This window comes from Mesoplodon bidens (assembly GCF_964165515.1).
Source record: "Mesoplodon bidens genome assembly, chromosome: 14".
In the NCBI taxonomy this organism is placed as follows: domain Eukaryota; kingdom Metazoa; phylum Chordata; class Mammalia; order Artiodactyla; family Ziphiidae; genus Mesoplodon; species Mesoplodon bidens.
In genome coordinates this window covers 19,823,609-19,839,317 of record NC_138170.1, presented here as the reverse complement: position 1 = coordinate 19,839,317, position 15,709 = coordinate 19,823,609, and the positions used below count along the sequence as shown (strand labels likewise).

Sequence of the window (15,709 nt, the reverse complement as noted above, 5' to 3'; positions counted from 1 at the left end):
ATCTCAAATAAACAACCTAACCTTACAACTAAAGCAATTAGAGAAAGAAGGGCAAAAAATACCCAAGGTTAGCAGAAGGAAAGAAATCATAAAGATCAGATCAGAAGTAAATGAAAAATAAATGAAGGAAACAGTTGCAAAGATCAATAAAACTAAAATCAGGTTCTTTGAGAAGATAAACAAAATTGATAAACCATTAGCCAGACTCATCAAGAAAAAAAGAGAGAAGACTCAAGTCAGTAGAATTAGAAATGAAAAAGGACAAGTAACAACTGACACTGCAGAAATACAAAGGATCAAGAAAGATTACTACAAGCAATTATATGCTAGTAAAATGGACAACCTGGAAGAAATGGACAAATTCTTAGAAAAGCACAACTTTCCAAGACTGAACCAGGAAGAAATAGAAAATATGAACAGACCAATCATAAGCACAAAATTGAAACTGTGATTAAAAATCTTCCAACAAACAAAAGCCCTGGACCAGATGGCTTCAAAGGAGAACTCTATCAAACATTTAGAGAAGAGCTAACACCTATCCTTCTCAAACTCTTCCAAAATACAGCAGAGGAAGGAACACTCCCAAACTCATTCTATGAGGCCACCATCACCCTGATACCAAAATCAGACAAAGATGTCACACACACACAAAAGAAAACCACAGGCCACTATCACTGATGAACACAGATGCAAAAATCCTCAAGAAAATACTAGCACATTAAAAGGGTCATACACCATGATCAAGTGGGTTCTATCCCAGGAATACAAAGATTCTTCAATATACGCAAATTAATCAATGTGATACACCATATTAACAAATTGAAGGATAAAAACCATATGATCATCTCAGTAGATGCAGGAAAAACTTTTGACAAAATTCAACACCCATTTATAATAAAAACCCTCCAGAAAGTAGGCATAGAGGGAACCTATCTCAGTATAATAAAGGCCATATATGACAAACCCACAGCCAACATCATTCTCAATGGGGAAAAACTGAAACCATTTCCTCTAAGATCAGGAACAAGAAAAGGTTGCCCACTCTCACCACTATTATTCAACATAGTTTTGGAAGTTTTAGCCACAGCAATCAGAGAAGAAAAAGAAATAAAAGAAATCCAAATCAAATAAGAAGTACAACTGTCACTGTTTGCAGATGACATGATACTATACATAGAGAATCCTAAAGATGCTACCAGAAAACTACTAGAGCTAATCAATGAATTTGGTAAAGTTGCAGGATACAAAATTAATGCACAGAAATCTCTTGCACTCCTATACACTAATGATGAAAAATCTTAAAGAGAAATGTAGGAAACACTGCCACTTACCATTGCAACAAAAAGAATAAAACACCTAGGAGTAAACCTACCTAAGGAGACAAAAGACCTGTATGCAGAAACTATAAGACACTGATGAAAGAAATTAAAGACGATACAGACAGATGGAGAGATATACCATGTTCTTGGGTTGGAAGAATCAACATTGTGAAAATGACTATACTACCCAAAGCAATCTACAGATTCAGTGCAATCCCTATCAAACCACCAATGGCATTTTTCACAGAACTGGAACAAAAAATTTCACAATTTGTATGGAAACACAGAAGACCTCGAATAGCCAAAGCAATCTTGAGAAAGAAAACGGAGCTGGAGGAATCAGGCTTCCTGACTTCAGACTACACTACAAAGCTACAGTAATCAAGACAGTATGGTACTGGCACAAAAACAGAAATATAGATCAATGGAACAGGATAGATAGCCCAGATATAAACCCATGCACATATGGTTACCTTATCTTTGTCAAAGGAGACAAGAATATACAATGGAGAAAAGACAGCCTCTTCAATAAGTAGTGCTGGGAAAACTTGACAGCTACATGTAAAAGAAAGATATTAGAACACTTCCTAACACTGTATACAAAAATAAATCATATGCCATCACGGCGAGGAGGAAATTATCAACAGAACCAAAAATTATATAAGAATACACCTGTGAAATGCATCCTGTGTATGTGATGCATTGGTATTGAATCTTCATGTTCATCAGTATCTCTGGGACAGTGACAGATGAAAAGGAGACATCAGTGAGGGCCAAGTGCCTGAGGAAGAAGTACATGGGGGTGTGGAAGCAAGAGTCCAGCCTGATGAGCAGGAGGATGAGCATGTTCCCCAGCACCGTGGTCAGGTACATGCCCAAGAACAGGGCAAAGAACATGCCCTGCTGCTCTGGAAGGGTGGGGAGCCCCAGGAGGAGGAGCTCAGACATACTGCTGTGGTTCTCTCTCCTCATGCCGTTCTTATCTCTGCTGGGAATGAATAGAAACTGGAAATGTCAGGAACTTAGACGTACTGAGCATAGCAACTACCATATGGTCACATACTTTCTCCAAGTCGCTGTGTCACTGTACAGAGAAATCTCACTGCATTGCACTCACACGTTGTTGCCTCATCCAGTCTGGTGAGAACAGTGAAATGTGATTTGTCTGAACACTGACACAGTCACTTGGAGACATCATTCAAACATCAATGAAAGCAACATCAATCAAACTCTTCAGCTGAAATCAGGAAGAGCTCATTCTTTTTTTAATAGAGTGAAGACACTATGATAGACTTTAGGGGGAGAGTAATAAATAAGACACAGTTCCTTCCATGGCTTTATAGCCAGACAGCTTATGTGTGTGTGTCTGTCTTGCACACACAAACACACACACACACACACCACTGAAAGCATTATTGGGAAAGTAATGTGCCATGTACAGAATAAGTGCTGAACACATAAACTCACCTCTTATCATTAGAATGACAAGAAGGAAGGAAGGAAGGAAGGAAGGAGAAAAGGGAACATTATGGCAGTCCCTCAGAAACTTAAACATAGAATTACCATATGATCTAGAAATTTCACTTCTGATAATATATCCAAAAGAACTGAAAGCAGGGCCAAAGAGATATTTGTACACCCATGTTTAAAGCAGCATTATTCACAATAGCCGAATGATGGTAACAATCTGTGTCCATTGAAAAATGAATGGATAAACAAAATGTGGTCTATACATACAATGAAATATTATCCAGCCTTAAAAAGGAAAGAAATCCTGACACATGGTACAACACGGATGAACCTTGAAGCCATTACGCTAAGTAGAATCAGCCAGTCACAGAAGTGTAAATACTGTAAGATTCCACTTATATGAGATTCCTAGAATAGTCAAATTCATAGAGACAAAAAATAGAATGGTGGTTGTCAGGGGCTTATGAGTGGGGAGGAAAATGAGGCGTTATTGTTCAGCGGGTACAGAGTTTCCATCTGGGAAGATAAAAAAGTTCTGGAGGTGGATGGTGGTGATGGTTGTACAACAATGTGAATGTACTTAATGCCACAGAGCTGTACACTGAAAAATCATTGAAATGCTAAATTTTATGTTATACATATTTTAGCACAATAAAAAATTGTTAATTTAGGAAAAAATATACCATTCTGATGATAATTTCTTATTATTCCACCTGTTTCATTCTTTTATTTTAACTAAGTAATAATATCTAGTATTTATTTATTAAGTAGTTACTATGTACCCACACTGAACTAAGGGCTTAGTGGATAGATTATTTCAATTACTCTTCCAAACAATTCTATGAGGCCATGTCCCCCAGACTGGATTAGTTTCGAAAAAAAAGTCTAGCTCTTTTAAGCAGAAAAGGATTTAAAACAGAATATTAGGTGCTGCAGCACACTGCAGAACTAGTTCACGTGATAGCTGCTTCCTCCACCACCATCCTGATGGTGGGAATCGAGACTTTGAGATATACCACCTGCAAGTCAGGGACCGTGAGTTGCCACTTACACAACTGCAGCAAGTGAAGTCCCAGAACGTTTGGTGGAGCCACACCAACAATAAGTCAGAAGACATGCCTACTTCTTCTCAGCTCCCACGAAGCTGGAGACTGTGCCCCAGAACACTGTGGCAGAAAGCCCACATCCAGTAGAAAAGCAGAATATCACCATACTCACTTTAGCTTTTCAGTGAAGCCAGCTGGAGAAACTGTACCACATCCAGAACCTTAGCTATAGGTTAGGAAAACGTAGGATGTGGTTCTGGGTGCTTTGTTCTTATTTTTTTATCAATAGCTTTGCAACCTCTATAGTATAAAGAGCCTCCCCATGGATGGGGAGCCTGTACCCACCACATCCATCATGTGATATGGTGAACTTTCTAGCCATCCAACCCATTTTTTTATCTTAACCTGGATCAGTCCTTGGACCCCTCTAATTTCTCCTGATCACCAGTATCCTTCAGGCATCACTTCCTTTCCTGTCCAACCTAGACTCACGTGGCCATCACTTGAATGATCCCCTTTTAAGTCCTCAAGTCAAGGATTAAGGAAACCCTTCATCCTTCCATTGTATTCATCCAGAGAAACCCCATGCTGAGTTCATCCTGCCATCCCTCTCCTACACCCCTATAACCAGATGAGCACAACAGGAGCTAAACACACAGACATAAACAAATCCATGGTCCTCATCGTAGAAAGTCTTTGCATTTCCTTCAACTCTCTCTCCCACCTGCTTGCCTGTCTGCTCTTTCACACTCTCCACATAACACCTCCCTCCACTTGACGGGACAATCGGGGGCAACAGGAATGAGTTCCCTCCCCCTGCTCACCCTCCCCTTCCCCCTCATTCTATCCGTTCTACTTCACATGCTCTCTTGATGATCCCCGCTTCCTAACTCAATTTCTGAAATAGCCTAATGATCAATGTGGCACCATACTCAAGCCCTTCCAACTGATTCACCACATGAGGATTTCACTGAAAGAATGTCCATCGACAGGTGAATGAATAAAGAAGATGTGGTACATATATACAATGGAATACTACTCAGCCATTAAAAATGAAAAAATGTCATTTGTAGCAAATGGATGGACCTAGAAATTATCATGCCGAGTGAAGTAAGTCAGACACAGAAAGACAAATATTATATGATATCATTTATATGTGGAATCTAAAACATGATACAACCAAACTTATTTACAAAACAGAAAGAGACTCATAGACATAGAAAACAAACTTATGGTTACCAAAGGGGAAAGAGGGGTGGGGAGGTGGGGGGAGGGATGAATTAGGAGTTTGGGACTAGCAGATACAAATGACCATATATAAAATAGATAAACAAAGTCCTACTGTAGAGCACAGGGAACCATATTCAATATTCTGTAATAAACCATAATGGGAAAGAAAAAAATAATTTATTAAAAAATATTTTATTAGAATAAAATAAAATACAAGATAAGGGCATTCATTGCCACATTCCTTGTGAGAGGGGAAAACAGAAACAAGCTAAATGAATGTGAAATACATAACAGAGAGGACTGACAAAGGCAAAAATTCGTGCTTTGAAAGGAGCAATAGAACTGACTGACAAAGCTTTTATAAGACTAAGCAGGTGAGAAGGAGAAAGAGAGTGTGTGTGTGAGAGAGAGAGAGACAGAGACAGAGACAGAGAGAAACATATTGTAATGGGGATAAAAGATGAACCTTACTACAGAAGCAGACATTAAAAGCAGAGAAATGATAAACCACTTCATGCCAGAGCATTTGAAACTTTTAATGAAATGAACAATTTCCTAGGAAACAATCTTACAAAAACCCATTCAAGGATAAATAAGAAATTTGTATAATCCTATCACCATTAAAGAAATTGAAACAGTAGATAAAAACCTTCCCACAAAGAGTACTCATGACCCAGATGGTTGTACTGGCAAACGCTAACAAGCAGAGCTGGGGGAGGACTAATTCAGATATTAAATACCTCGCCTGTGTGCCTCTGTGCCAAGGATTATGCCTTTTCCATTATTATCTGCCAGTGCAGTCAAGAAAAGAGAAGGTTTGAAGGTGAAAACACAAGGTGTAGGAAGGTGAGTATAGGATGCCCTGTTTCCATAAAAAAAGAAAGGACAAGGACGTATAGTTTTATTTGCTTGTATGGCATTACACAAGAATAATGCAAGGCCTGCAAGGAACCAATAACAGCAGCCACATGTCAGGGAAGGTGAGATGGACCTGGGCAAATATGAATCAGGAGTGGGAAAGGGACTTTCCTGGGCATGCCTTCTGATACTTCATGATTCTTGAACCCTATGTGTGTACTACCCATTCAAAGAAACTACTTAATTAATCTTAATTAAAAAGAATAACGAAGGATAGTCTAAAAAGTAAGAATAATTGGGGGAGGGGTGGATTCCAGTAATAAGCTATGACCAAGCTCTAATAACTACAAATTAAAAAAATAAGTAATTAGCAGCGTTAAATTATCAATAGCAATTATCAAAAGCAATCTGCTTCAAAAGGTACAACTTAAAGTAAAAAAAAACAAGTAGGTTTTAAAGAAGAGGAAGGAAAATATCAATAGGAAATTTTTTTTTTACCTTATACCACTTTACTGAATCCAAATCAAAACTGTTTGGGAAGTTCAGATGACATATAAGAATGTCATATTTTCCAACATATAAAATTTGTTTGTACTCATCTGGCACATTCAGTTGACTGTTTCTGGAAGTACCACACCAATGTTTTTTAAATACAGTGAGGTTGACTTGCATTCTGGGACAGATGTTTGTATCACTGTAAGAAAACAACAGATTGAAACCTCATAAACTCAAACAGTCACAAAACCAAATAATTCTGTTTATCTCCAAATATTTCCAAATCCTCTTCCAAGCACTGTGCAAACCCTCTGCCTCAAACAAGACAGCATAGATCTCACAAGTCATTCATTACGAAAGGAAAAAAGATGTATTTGGATGGTGGAAACATGGGAGGACATCTTAACCAAATGATCAAAATGAACATCACCAAGCAGGGACACACGGATGCTAGGTGTCTCTGAGTGTGCTGTCTGAAGAGAATGCAAACCATTTCCATAGCATTCCAGCCAAGAAGGCTCAGCCTGAACCGGCTCATGAAGAAATATCTGGCAAACCCAAATTAAGAGATACAATATAAAATAATTGCCTGTACTTCTTAAAAATGACAATGTCCCACACACAAAACAGGCTGAAGATCTGTTCCAGATGAAAAGAGATTAAAAGTACATGACAACCAAATGCAATGCAATGATCTTGGATTGAATCTTCCACAGGAAAAAGAAGAAAAACATTTATAAAAGTCATCATTGAGAAGATTGATAAAATTAGAATACAAATTGGTTACTAGATAAAGTATTGTGTGATGGTTAAATTTCCTGAATGCGATAACTATTCTGTGATGATGTAAGAGAATATTCTTGCTGAGAGGAAAGACACATTGAAATATTAAGGGGTAAAGGGACCTGATGCATACAACTGAGATGATTTGGAAAAAAATGGTTTAGAAAAAATACTGTGAGTAACATACACAGGGGATGATGGGGAAAATGTGGCAAAATGTTAAATAATAGAAATCTAGATAAAGGGTAGACAGGAACTCTTTATACAATTCTTGCAAATGTGATATGAATTTGAATTATTTCAAAGTAAAAATATATAGTTTACTAAACGTGTATCATATCTGTATATTAAAGATTTGTGAGAATTCATGTTTACTTTCTTCCATGACAGACAGTATTGATGTCTACATTCTAGGAAAGATTATTTTGCCCCATTTCACAGCTCCCATATTTAAATATTTTAAATCCAGCCTGCGATCCAGCAATCCCACTCCTGGGCATATATCCAGAGAAAACCATAATTCGAAAAGATACATGCACCCCAGTGTTCATTGCAGCACTATTTACGAAAGCCAAGACATGAAAGCAACCTAAATGTCCATCAACAGAGGAATAGATAAAGAAGATGTGGTATACATACATATATATATATATATATACACACACACACACACACACACACACACATACACACACAATGGAATATTATTCAGCCATAAAGAGAACGAAATAATGCCATTTGCAGCAACATGGATGGACCTAGAGATTGTCATACTGAGTGAAGTAAGTCAGACAGAGAAAGACAAATATCATACGATATCGCTTATATGTGGAATCTAAAAAAAATGGTACAAGTGAACTTATTTACAAAACAGAAATAGAGTTACAGATGTAGAAAACAATCTTATGGTTACCAGGGGAAAGGGGGGGAGAGGGATAAATTGGGAGATTGGGATTGACATATACACACTACTATATATAAAATAGATAACTAACAAAGACCTACTGTATAGCACAGGGAACTCTCTACTCAATATTATGTAATGACCTATATGGGAAAAGAGTCTAAAAAGAGTGGATATATGTATAACTGATTTACTTTGCTGTACAGTAGAAAGTAACACAACATTGTAAATCAATTATATCCCAATAAAAATAAACAAAAATGAAGTCCCAGTTACAATAAAAAATAAATAAATCCAGCCTGGACGTCCAGACAGAGTTGTGTGGCATACGATCTCCAACTCCGGTTAATGAATAACCTGGAGTAAAGCGGAGAGCAGACCCCCTCAAGATGTCAGCAGCTGGTCTGCAGAGTGAGTGAAATTTTGGGGAAGGGGCTACTGGCACTTCCACCTGTGCCACTGAGTAACCATGTACTTCGAGTCAATCACACAGAAATGAGGAATCTGGCAGGAATCAGAGAAGGACATGGCCATCCTGAAACACAGAAGGAGGCTGGCAAATACCAAGGAACCACAAGAGAGGGAGGATGCAGCTACGTTCCTGGAGTACCTACTTCACACATGCTCTGGGGTCATTTTTACTTCTACTCTATCTGGCTGGCATTACTTCCACTTTACAGATAAGAAAGCCAAGGCTCGTGGAGGTCAAATAACTCATGAAGGTCATGCACATTAGCAAAGGAGGATAACAAAATTGGGGCCCTCAGCCAAAATGTGGTCCACAGATGTGTTTTAATTAGGACACATGCACAAAGCTTATTGGAAAGTTAACCACACACACACACATACACACACATTCCAATTTCCAGGTTACCTTGAAAATTTGGAAGATGGACTTGAACTGCTGCATAGACTGCCGCCTTTGGTGTGACATATGCTTTCTGGTTCACCACAGTGCCAACCAGGCTCAACTATCTCCCACCAGACCTGGGTCACTTACTTACATTACTAGCATAAGGCTTAGCATGAGGTCTAGAACATACTTGATGCTTGGTCACTGCTAAATTCCTATAGCAGAACCCTTACAAAAAGTGCTTGAAGGAGGCTTATACCTATCTGGATGTACCACCTGTCACAAAAACTTTCGGCATTCCAAGAAAGAAGGCAGCAATCATATTGGGATTAAACAGGCTTTGTAAGCTGGTCTGGCCTTGGACATCATTTTGATAGGAAAAGATGTGTTTCACAGTCCAACAACTGATTTACAAATCTGTTCTACTTAAAAGTCTGTTCATTGAAACCACCTCATAACAATTACAAAACTATATTCTTCTCATTGTTTTCTACATTAAGAGTTTATCAAGAGTTTTTCTAAAAGAATTATATATTATATAAATATTATACATATATTATATATATATATATTATATATATATGAGAGAGAGAGTTCTCATGAATGAGAAACTTACTTTGTATCACAGTGGTAGATCCCAGAGTCCTCCCCTTTCACAGGGAGAAACAAAATCCAGTTTTGGTCCCGGTGGATTCGAGACTGTATGTTTTTGGATATTGGGATTTTTCTAGGATATTTATACCATGTTGCATCTACCTTCCCAGATGTTGGCAGAGGGTATATGCAGTTAAAAGCTGTAGGCTGGCCTACTGACACGATCTCCTGCATACTCACGTCCTCGCAAGCATCTAGGGAAAGAAAGGGAAAAAATAATCACAACCGAGAGCGTTAGTGTTGGTTCTTATTGGTTTCCACAAACACCTCAACTTTTTGCTGATTTGAAATTTTATGTGAGAGTTTTCTCAGTATGGGAGTTTGCTAAAAACAGTCTGCTAATGTGAAAGCATAATCCGAAGTCCTCTTCACATCTGTCCGTAAGAGGGAATTTATTCAGTCCTCCCCTCGACAAGTGATCTCCCCATTTGGAACGATTCCCCTCTTTCCCTTCTATTCTAAGACCCTTAATTCCTTCATCTTCCTCCCTCAGAGTAAACGTTCCTATTCTGAGCCCCACTTGACCTGTTTTCCTTCTGCTCTGCTACCCGGTTAATTCAGTCCGCCCCCAATAAAAGGTATACGTATCTCCTCCCCAAAAGAATTGTTAAACAATCCTCTTGCTTTAAAGTTCGTTTCTAACAAATTGCTTATTATTTCTTGGAAGTAATTTGTTCCGTTGCTGGTTTCTTTGCTATTACCTTGGGTCTAACATGTCCCTTTGTCATATAAAGTAGACGGTATTATAGATCTATTTGAGCATTTTAACTCGAGCCTTGACTTGCAGATTTGCCCAACTCCTCCCCCTCTTCAAGTCGCTTCAAAGCTCAAAGGGGATGCTTGGGGCTGAGCGTCTCCCGCGGGATTCTGCCTGGACCCCTGGGGCGAGCGTCGCCGGCTAGGGCTCCGGTCTCACGCGATCCACCAGGAGGTCTGCACAGGGGCTCGCCCAGAGAGGCAGGGTGGCAGGGAGGGAGGGGGGCCACTGAGACCCGAACCAACCGAAAGTACCTGCTCTGATAAATCGTGGAAGAGCGGTGGACACAACGCAGAGCAGCAACAACAGCATTTCCCCTACAGGCTGCGAGGAGGAAAGAGAGAGGGATGGAAAGGGGCGCAGCGGGCGGAGCGCGCCCTCCCGCGGCACGAGGCAGGGGTTCTGCGACCTCTGAATCTCAGAGATCCCAGCTAGGATTTTGACCTTCCCTGCTCCATGGGGAGACCGCCAACTGTGGCCCCAGATGTATCCGGACGCGCCCCCAAAGACTGCTCCCTCCCTTGCCCCGCCCTTGCTCCGAGCGCCCACCTCCAGAATCCGGGGGAAGAGGCATCAGTGAGAGGGGTCGGGAGGGGCCGCAGTGTGGGCATCGGGGCGGGTCCCCTCTTCCAGGCTGCCCGGTCGCCTCCCTTGGGGGCGCAGGGACATCCCCTTCTGCCACGTAGCTCGCTGCCCGGCCCGCCTCAGCCCGCGGCCCCCGCTCCCCGTGGTGGCGCCCGGGTGCCCACCGTGCGTCGCGCGTAGCCTTCCCTGCGCGTCCTTAGCCTGAGGATCCTCCTGGGCCTGGCCGTCTAAACGGAAACCTGCTCGCTCAGGAGAAGGCAGCTTAGGCCTATATGGCAAAGGCCGGCAGGAAAAGAGGGAGGAAGACGGGCCGGCAGTGGACGCGGGCTCCACACCTTCTTCCACAGACGGAGTCCGCTCCCCCAAGGTCGCCCAGACGGTCAGGGGCCGCCCGGGAGTCCAGACCGCCGCCCCCCCGCGCCCAGTCGCGCAGATTTTTGCCAGCTCCTCGTCCCGCCCGCGCCCTGCTCAGCTGCAGGCTCCGCGAGCCGGGTGTGTACCTGCAGGACTGGATCGGAGCGCGCAGGAGCTCGTAGAAAGTGGAGACTGACAGCCCGGGACTGAGCCCTGTCGTGGCATTTCCGTACCAGGCTAGCTCCTCACTACGGTGGGCGGGGCAGCCCTACCTTCCCAGTGGTAGCTTAGGAAGGAGCGTGCCATCGCACTAGGAAGTGGGTTTGAAGGCTTTTTGCCGGATTTTCTGGCCGCTGAGAAGTCCTCCTTCCCCATTAATTGTCTGCTGAAATCTATTCCAAATTGTCCTACCAAATGAACTATTCCTTCCTTTGCGAACTCCTTTCGAGCAGTTATTACATGCCCTGCATTGGCCTGTATAGAATACCCTCAGAGTGGACGCTAACCCAGATGGCTTTTAAGGAATATTATTTATCTGCCTGGGTCGTGCTGTTAACTTCTGTAAAGCAGACATCCCACGGGGATCCTCTAATACCCGGAGCAGGAAAACTATTCCTGTCTGAAACTTCCAACTCTGACGATATCAACAGGGACCTGTTGCCCTGGCCATCAGGAGACACCCAGAGACATCCCGGAGGACACTGAGACTTAGAAAAAAATATAAAATGTGATCTCCATTCAACAGATTTCTGGCCACGCTATTTCTGGTGGTCCTTGTGGGATTCCCAACATGCTGAGAAAAGCAGCCATAGCAGCAAGGGGAGATGAGAGCAAAGCTTTCTGTGATAAGCTGGAAGCCAGTGGTTTGCAAATTTCTACACTCTTAAAAATTATTGAGGATTCCAAAGTGCTTTTGTTTATGTGGTTTATATCTGTCGATATGTACTATGTTAGAAATTAAACTGGAGAGTGTTTTAAACATTTATTTTCATATTTACTTAAAATAATAAGCTCTCTACACATTAATATAAATATCATACATTTTATGAAAAATAACTCTACTTTTCAAAACAAACAGACTTATTGAGAAAAGTGGTATTGTTCTACACACCTCTGCATACCCATACTTAGCGTTTGGAAATCTCTTATTTAACGTTTAATTTAACAGAAGACAGTTGGATTCTCATATCCAGTCTCTTATGATGTTACATGTCGTGTAGCCTCTGAGAAAGTCCACTGTCCACTGGTGAGGGAATGAGAGTAAAAAAGACAGAGAAGGTCTTAATATTACAATGAAAATGGTTTTGGTTTCAGGGATCTTTTTAAAAGACCTCAGGGATCCCTAGGGCTCTCTACTCTGAGGCCCCCTTGGTAAGCCAGAAGTGGAGATCTTTATTACTTTTCCCCTGGCATCAGCATTAAGTGAGGTTCCTCTGTACTTACACATTTTGCAAGGTTTATGCCCCCAAACTATCATTACTATAAAAAATATCAAGTGACTCGCATACAGAATTATTGTTATAAGCAGTGTTGAAAGCTATTTCTGAATCTTTTTTTTTTTGTCTTGTTCAGTTTCTACCTTATAAATAGAGGAATCTGTGTCCTATCCTGTTTTGTATAGTTTGAGGATCAACTTGCATGCCACGTCCAATCAGTATAGTTGCTCCAAAGCTTAGGAAGTTAAGACGGGCGTCCCAGCCCTCCTGCATGCCTCCCTCTGATGGGACATGGCTGACACTTCACTTTGTCGGTGAGGCTAAGGACGCGAAACTTGCACTTCCAGAGATGGTTTCTGTACCAAATGTGTTTCCCGGTACTGGGGGAATGAACCCCTTGGCTCTGAAGGCAGAACTGACTTGGGGACTGCAACCTTTGCAATTAAAAACAATAGAAAATCAAAACTTTTACTGCAGGTTCTCAACTACCCTGAAAAATCAGAGAAACTGGAGAACATTGTTTGCTAATGAGAAAGGGGAAGGAAGGAATCCAAACAGGTTTGCTTTGTTATGACAATGAGAAATGCTGCTTTCTGCAGAAACTTCCTCAATTCATTCACTTTATTCTTCCTCTCTGATTTTCACTTTTTAAATTTTCTATTTAAATGGGCATCAGCAATAGTCAACAGCTAAATAATTCAATAAGTCATAAGTCATATAAGCAAGACCCAACCTCAGAAATCATAATTACCAAGTTTCCTGTGTATATCTCTCCCACCCTCCAGACTCACCAACCTAAACTTGTTTATCATTCTGATGTGTGTGTGTGTGTATTCCTTAAGCAATATATTGTTGTGTAGGGTTTTTTAGCATTTATATAAAAAGTACTATATACTTATGCAACGTTTTATTTCATTCAATATCATATTTGTGACATTCAAATATTTTGAGAAGTGTAATTCTAGTTCACTCAAGGTAACTACTATATTGTATTCTATTGTATGAATATTTCACAATTTATGTATCTATCTCCTTTGGATATTTAAGTTGGATATTTAAATATCAAATTTATGTTTTGCTTTAAAAATAGTGCTGCTGTGAAGATTTTTGTAATGTCCTCTTGTATGGGTTTTTGAGAGATTGTCCAGTGAGTGAAAATGCAGGATCACTGGGTAGATGCATCTTCAACTATACTAGGAAACCCTAATTTTCTCCACATGTGGTATTCTTTGGAGGATAAGTATTTCATTGCTTCATGTTCTTGCGACTATTTGGTATGTCAGACTTCTATATTTTGCCAGCTTTTGCCAGTCCAATGATGGGAAAGCTATTGTGTACATTTATTTTACAATTCTCTCATTACTAAGAAGGTGGAACATCTTTGCCTAAGTTCATCCAGTGTCCTCTGTGTGGAATAACTTCTCATGTTTTCTCCATTTTACCCACCTGGTTGTTTGTCTTCCTCTCATCGATTTGTAGAGAACTCATTAAATTCTACCTCTGATGTTTCATGTGGTTACCTTCAAAGTGAAGCACAGGTGTACCTCACTGTTCACTCCCTGATGGGGAGCTCAAACCCAGCAGCACCGGTTATCTATAAAATAGCAATGATTAGACCCACTTTTCAGAGGTGACATTTGTAAAACCTCTTTTGCAGAGTGCCTGACAATAATAGAAACTTGATGAGCACAGAGTTTGTTACCATCATGTTATGACTAATTCTTCCTTGCCACAGTAGTTAATATTGCAGATAGCTTTGCAGTGAGAATATCCTTAGATATTCATGCCATTAGTCACAAGCCATAGGTAATGGACTCTTTCAATTGTTTTTTTTTTTTTTTATGAGCTGAAACAATTCCTCTACCAATTCATTACCTCGTCCTGAGAGCAGGTGTGAAGCAATGCTCTGAGTGCAACGGATGCATTGCTCAGTTCGAACTAGTTGAATTTTACCCTCAATTGATTTGATTTTCAGACAAGGATGTGATGTACATTCAGAAGAGTAGCAGGGCAATACATTTTATTAAAGATTTCATATACGAATGTATATATAATATAATGCATAGTAATATTATTTGTTCTAACTAACTAGCTGTTCATTTCCCATTGAACATAAACTGCAGCTAGTTTCCCAGTAAGAATGAGGTGATGTGGCAGGTGTAGGCCGATGTCAGTGGACGTGCACATATGGAGACCCATTTGGGATACATTAGAGGGTCTCTCTGTTCCTTCTTCACGTCAGTCTATCTTAAATCAAATTCAGAGAATCACGACATCACAGGGTTGGAATAGAACCTGAGGTTTGGCTATCACTTGAGCAGAGTAATAAGCACCCTCCTACACATGGGGCAATAATTAACACTTTTCAGGCCTCACAATTTACGTGCGTGCGCACACACACACACACACAAAAAAAAAACTGCCATAATCGCACCCCCCCAACCCAGCCGGCACCAGTCTACTTGGCTCTGGACAGCATCCCTCTAGAGACATCCCACCCACAAGTCACCCATCTTAATCTCACACCCAGTGTTCAGATATCTTCATATTCTTGCCAAGAGTTTATCCAGATCAGGCTTGAGGGAACTCATTCCCTCCAAGGCAGCCCATTCCAAATTGTAGGCCCACCAGCCAATCCCTCCTTCGTAACCTCAGCCATGTAGGGATTCTTGTTCCATCCTTCGAATCCATAGAAAGAAGAATGCAGTCTTCCACATTGCCACACCTGCAATGTCGCCAGAGCTCCTGCAACCACTGATCTCTCCAGACCTATTACCTGAAATCAGGGCCTCCAACAGCCCACAAGTCAAACATGGAGGACATAGGACCTTCATCCCTGACATTCTAAGTGTTAGGCTTGTGTTAACATCACCTGTGGCCTGGTTGGGCTTGTACATGTTTGTTTTGTTTTGGTTTTGATCATTCATTCATTCTGGGGTTACTGCACACCAACATCCTAAATGTT

The 15,709-nt window shown here is 40.8% G+C and overlaps 1 protein-coding gene across 1 annotated transcript in view; it reads right to left on the bottom strand.

Moving 5' to 3' along the window:
• Positions 1-10,693, bottom strand: part of IL1RL2 (interleukin 1 receptor like 2) — a gene marked incomplete at its 3' end in the record, with an annotated part of 45,079 nt that extends 34,386 nt beyond the window's left edge. The window contains exons 1-3 of the mRNA XM_081253675.1: positions 10,624-10,693; positions 9,575-9,806; positions 6,422-6,617 (exon numbers count right to left, since the gene is read on the bottom strand). Of these exons, the coding sequence (XP_081109801.1) occupies positions 6,422-6,617; positions 9,575-9,806; positions 10,624-10,681 (486 nt within the window). The 5' untranslated portion in view covers positions 10,682-10,693. The remainder of the gene's footprint in view (positions 1-6,421; positions 6,618-9,574; positions 9,807-10,623) is intronic.
• Between the last annotated feature and the right edge of the window lie 5,016 nt (positions 10,694-15,709).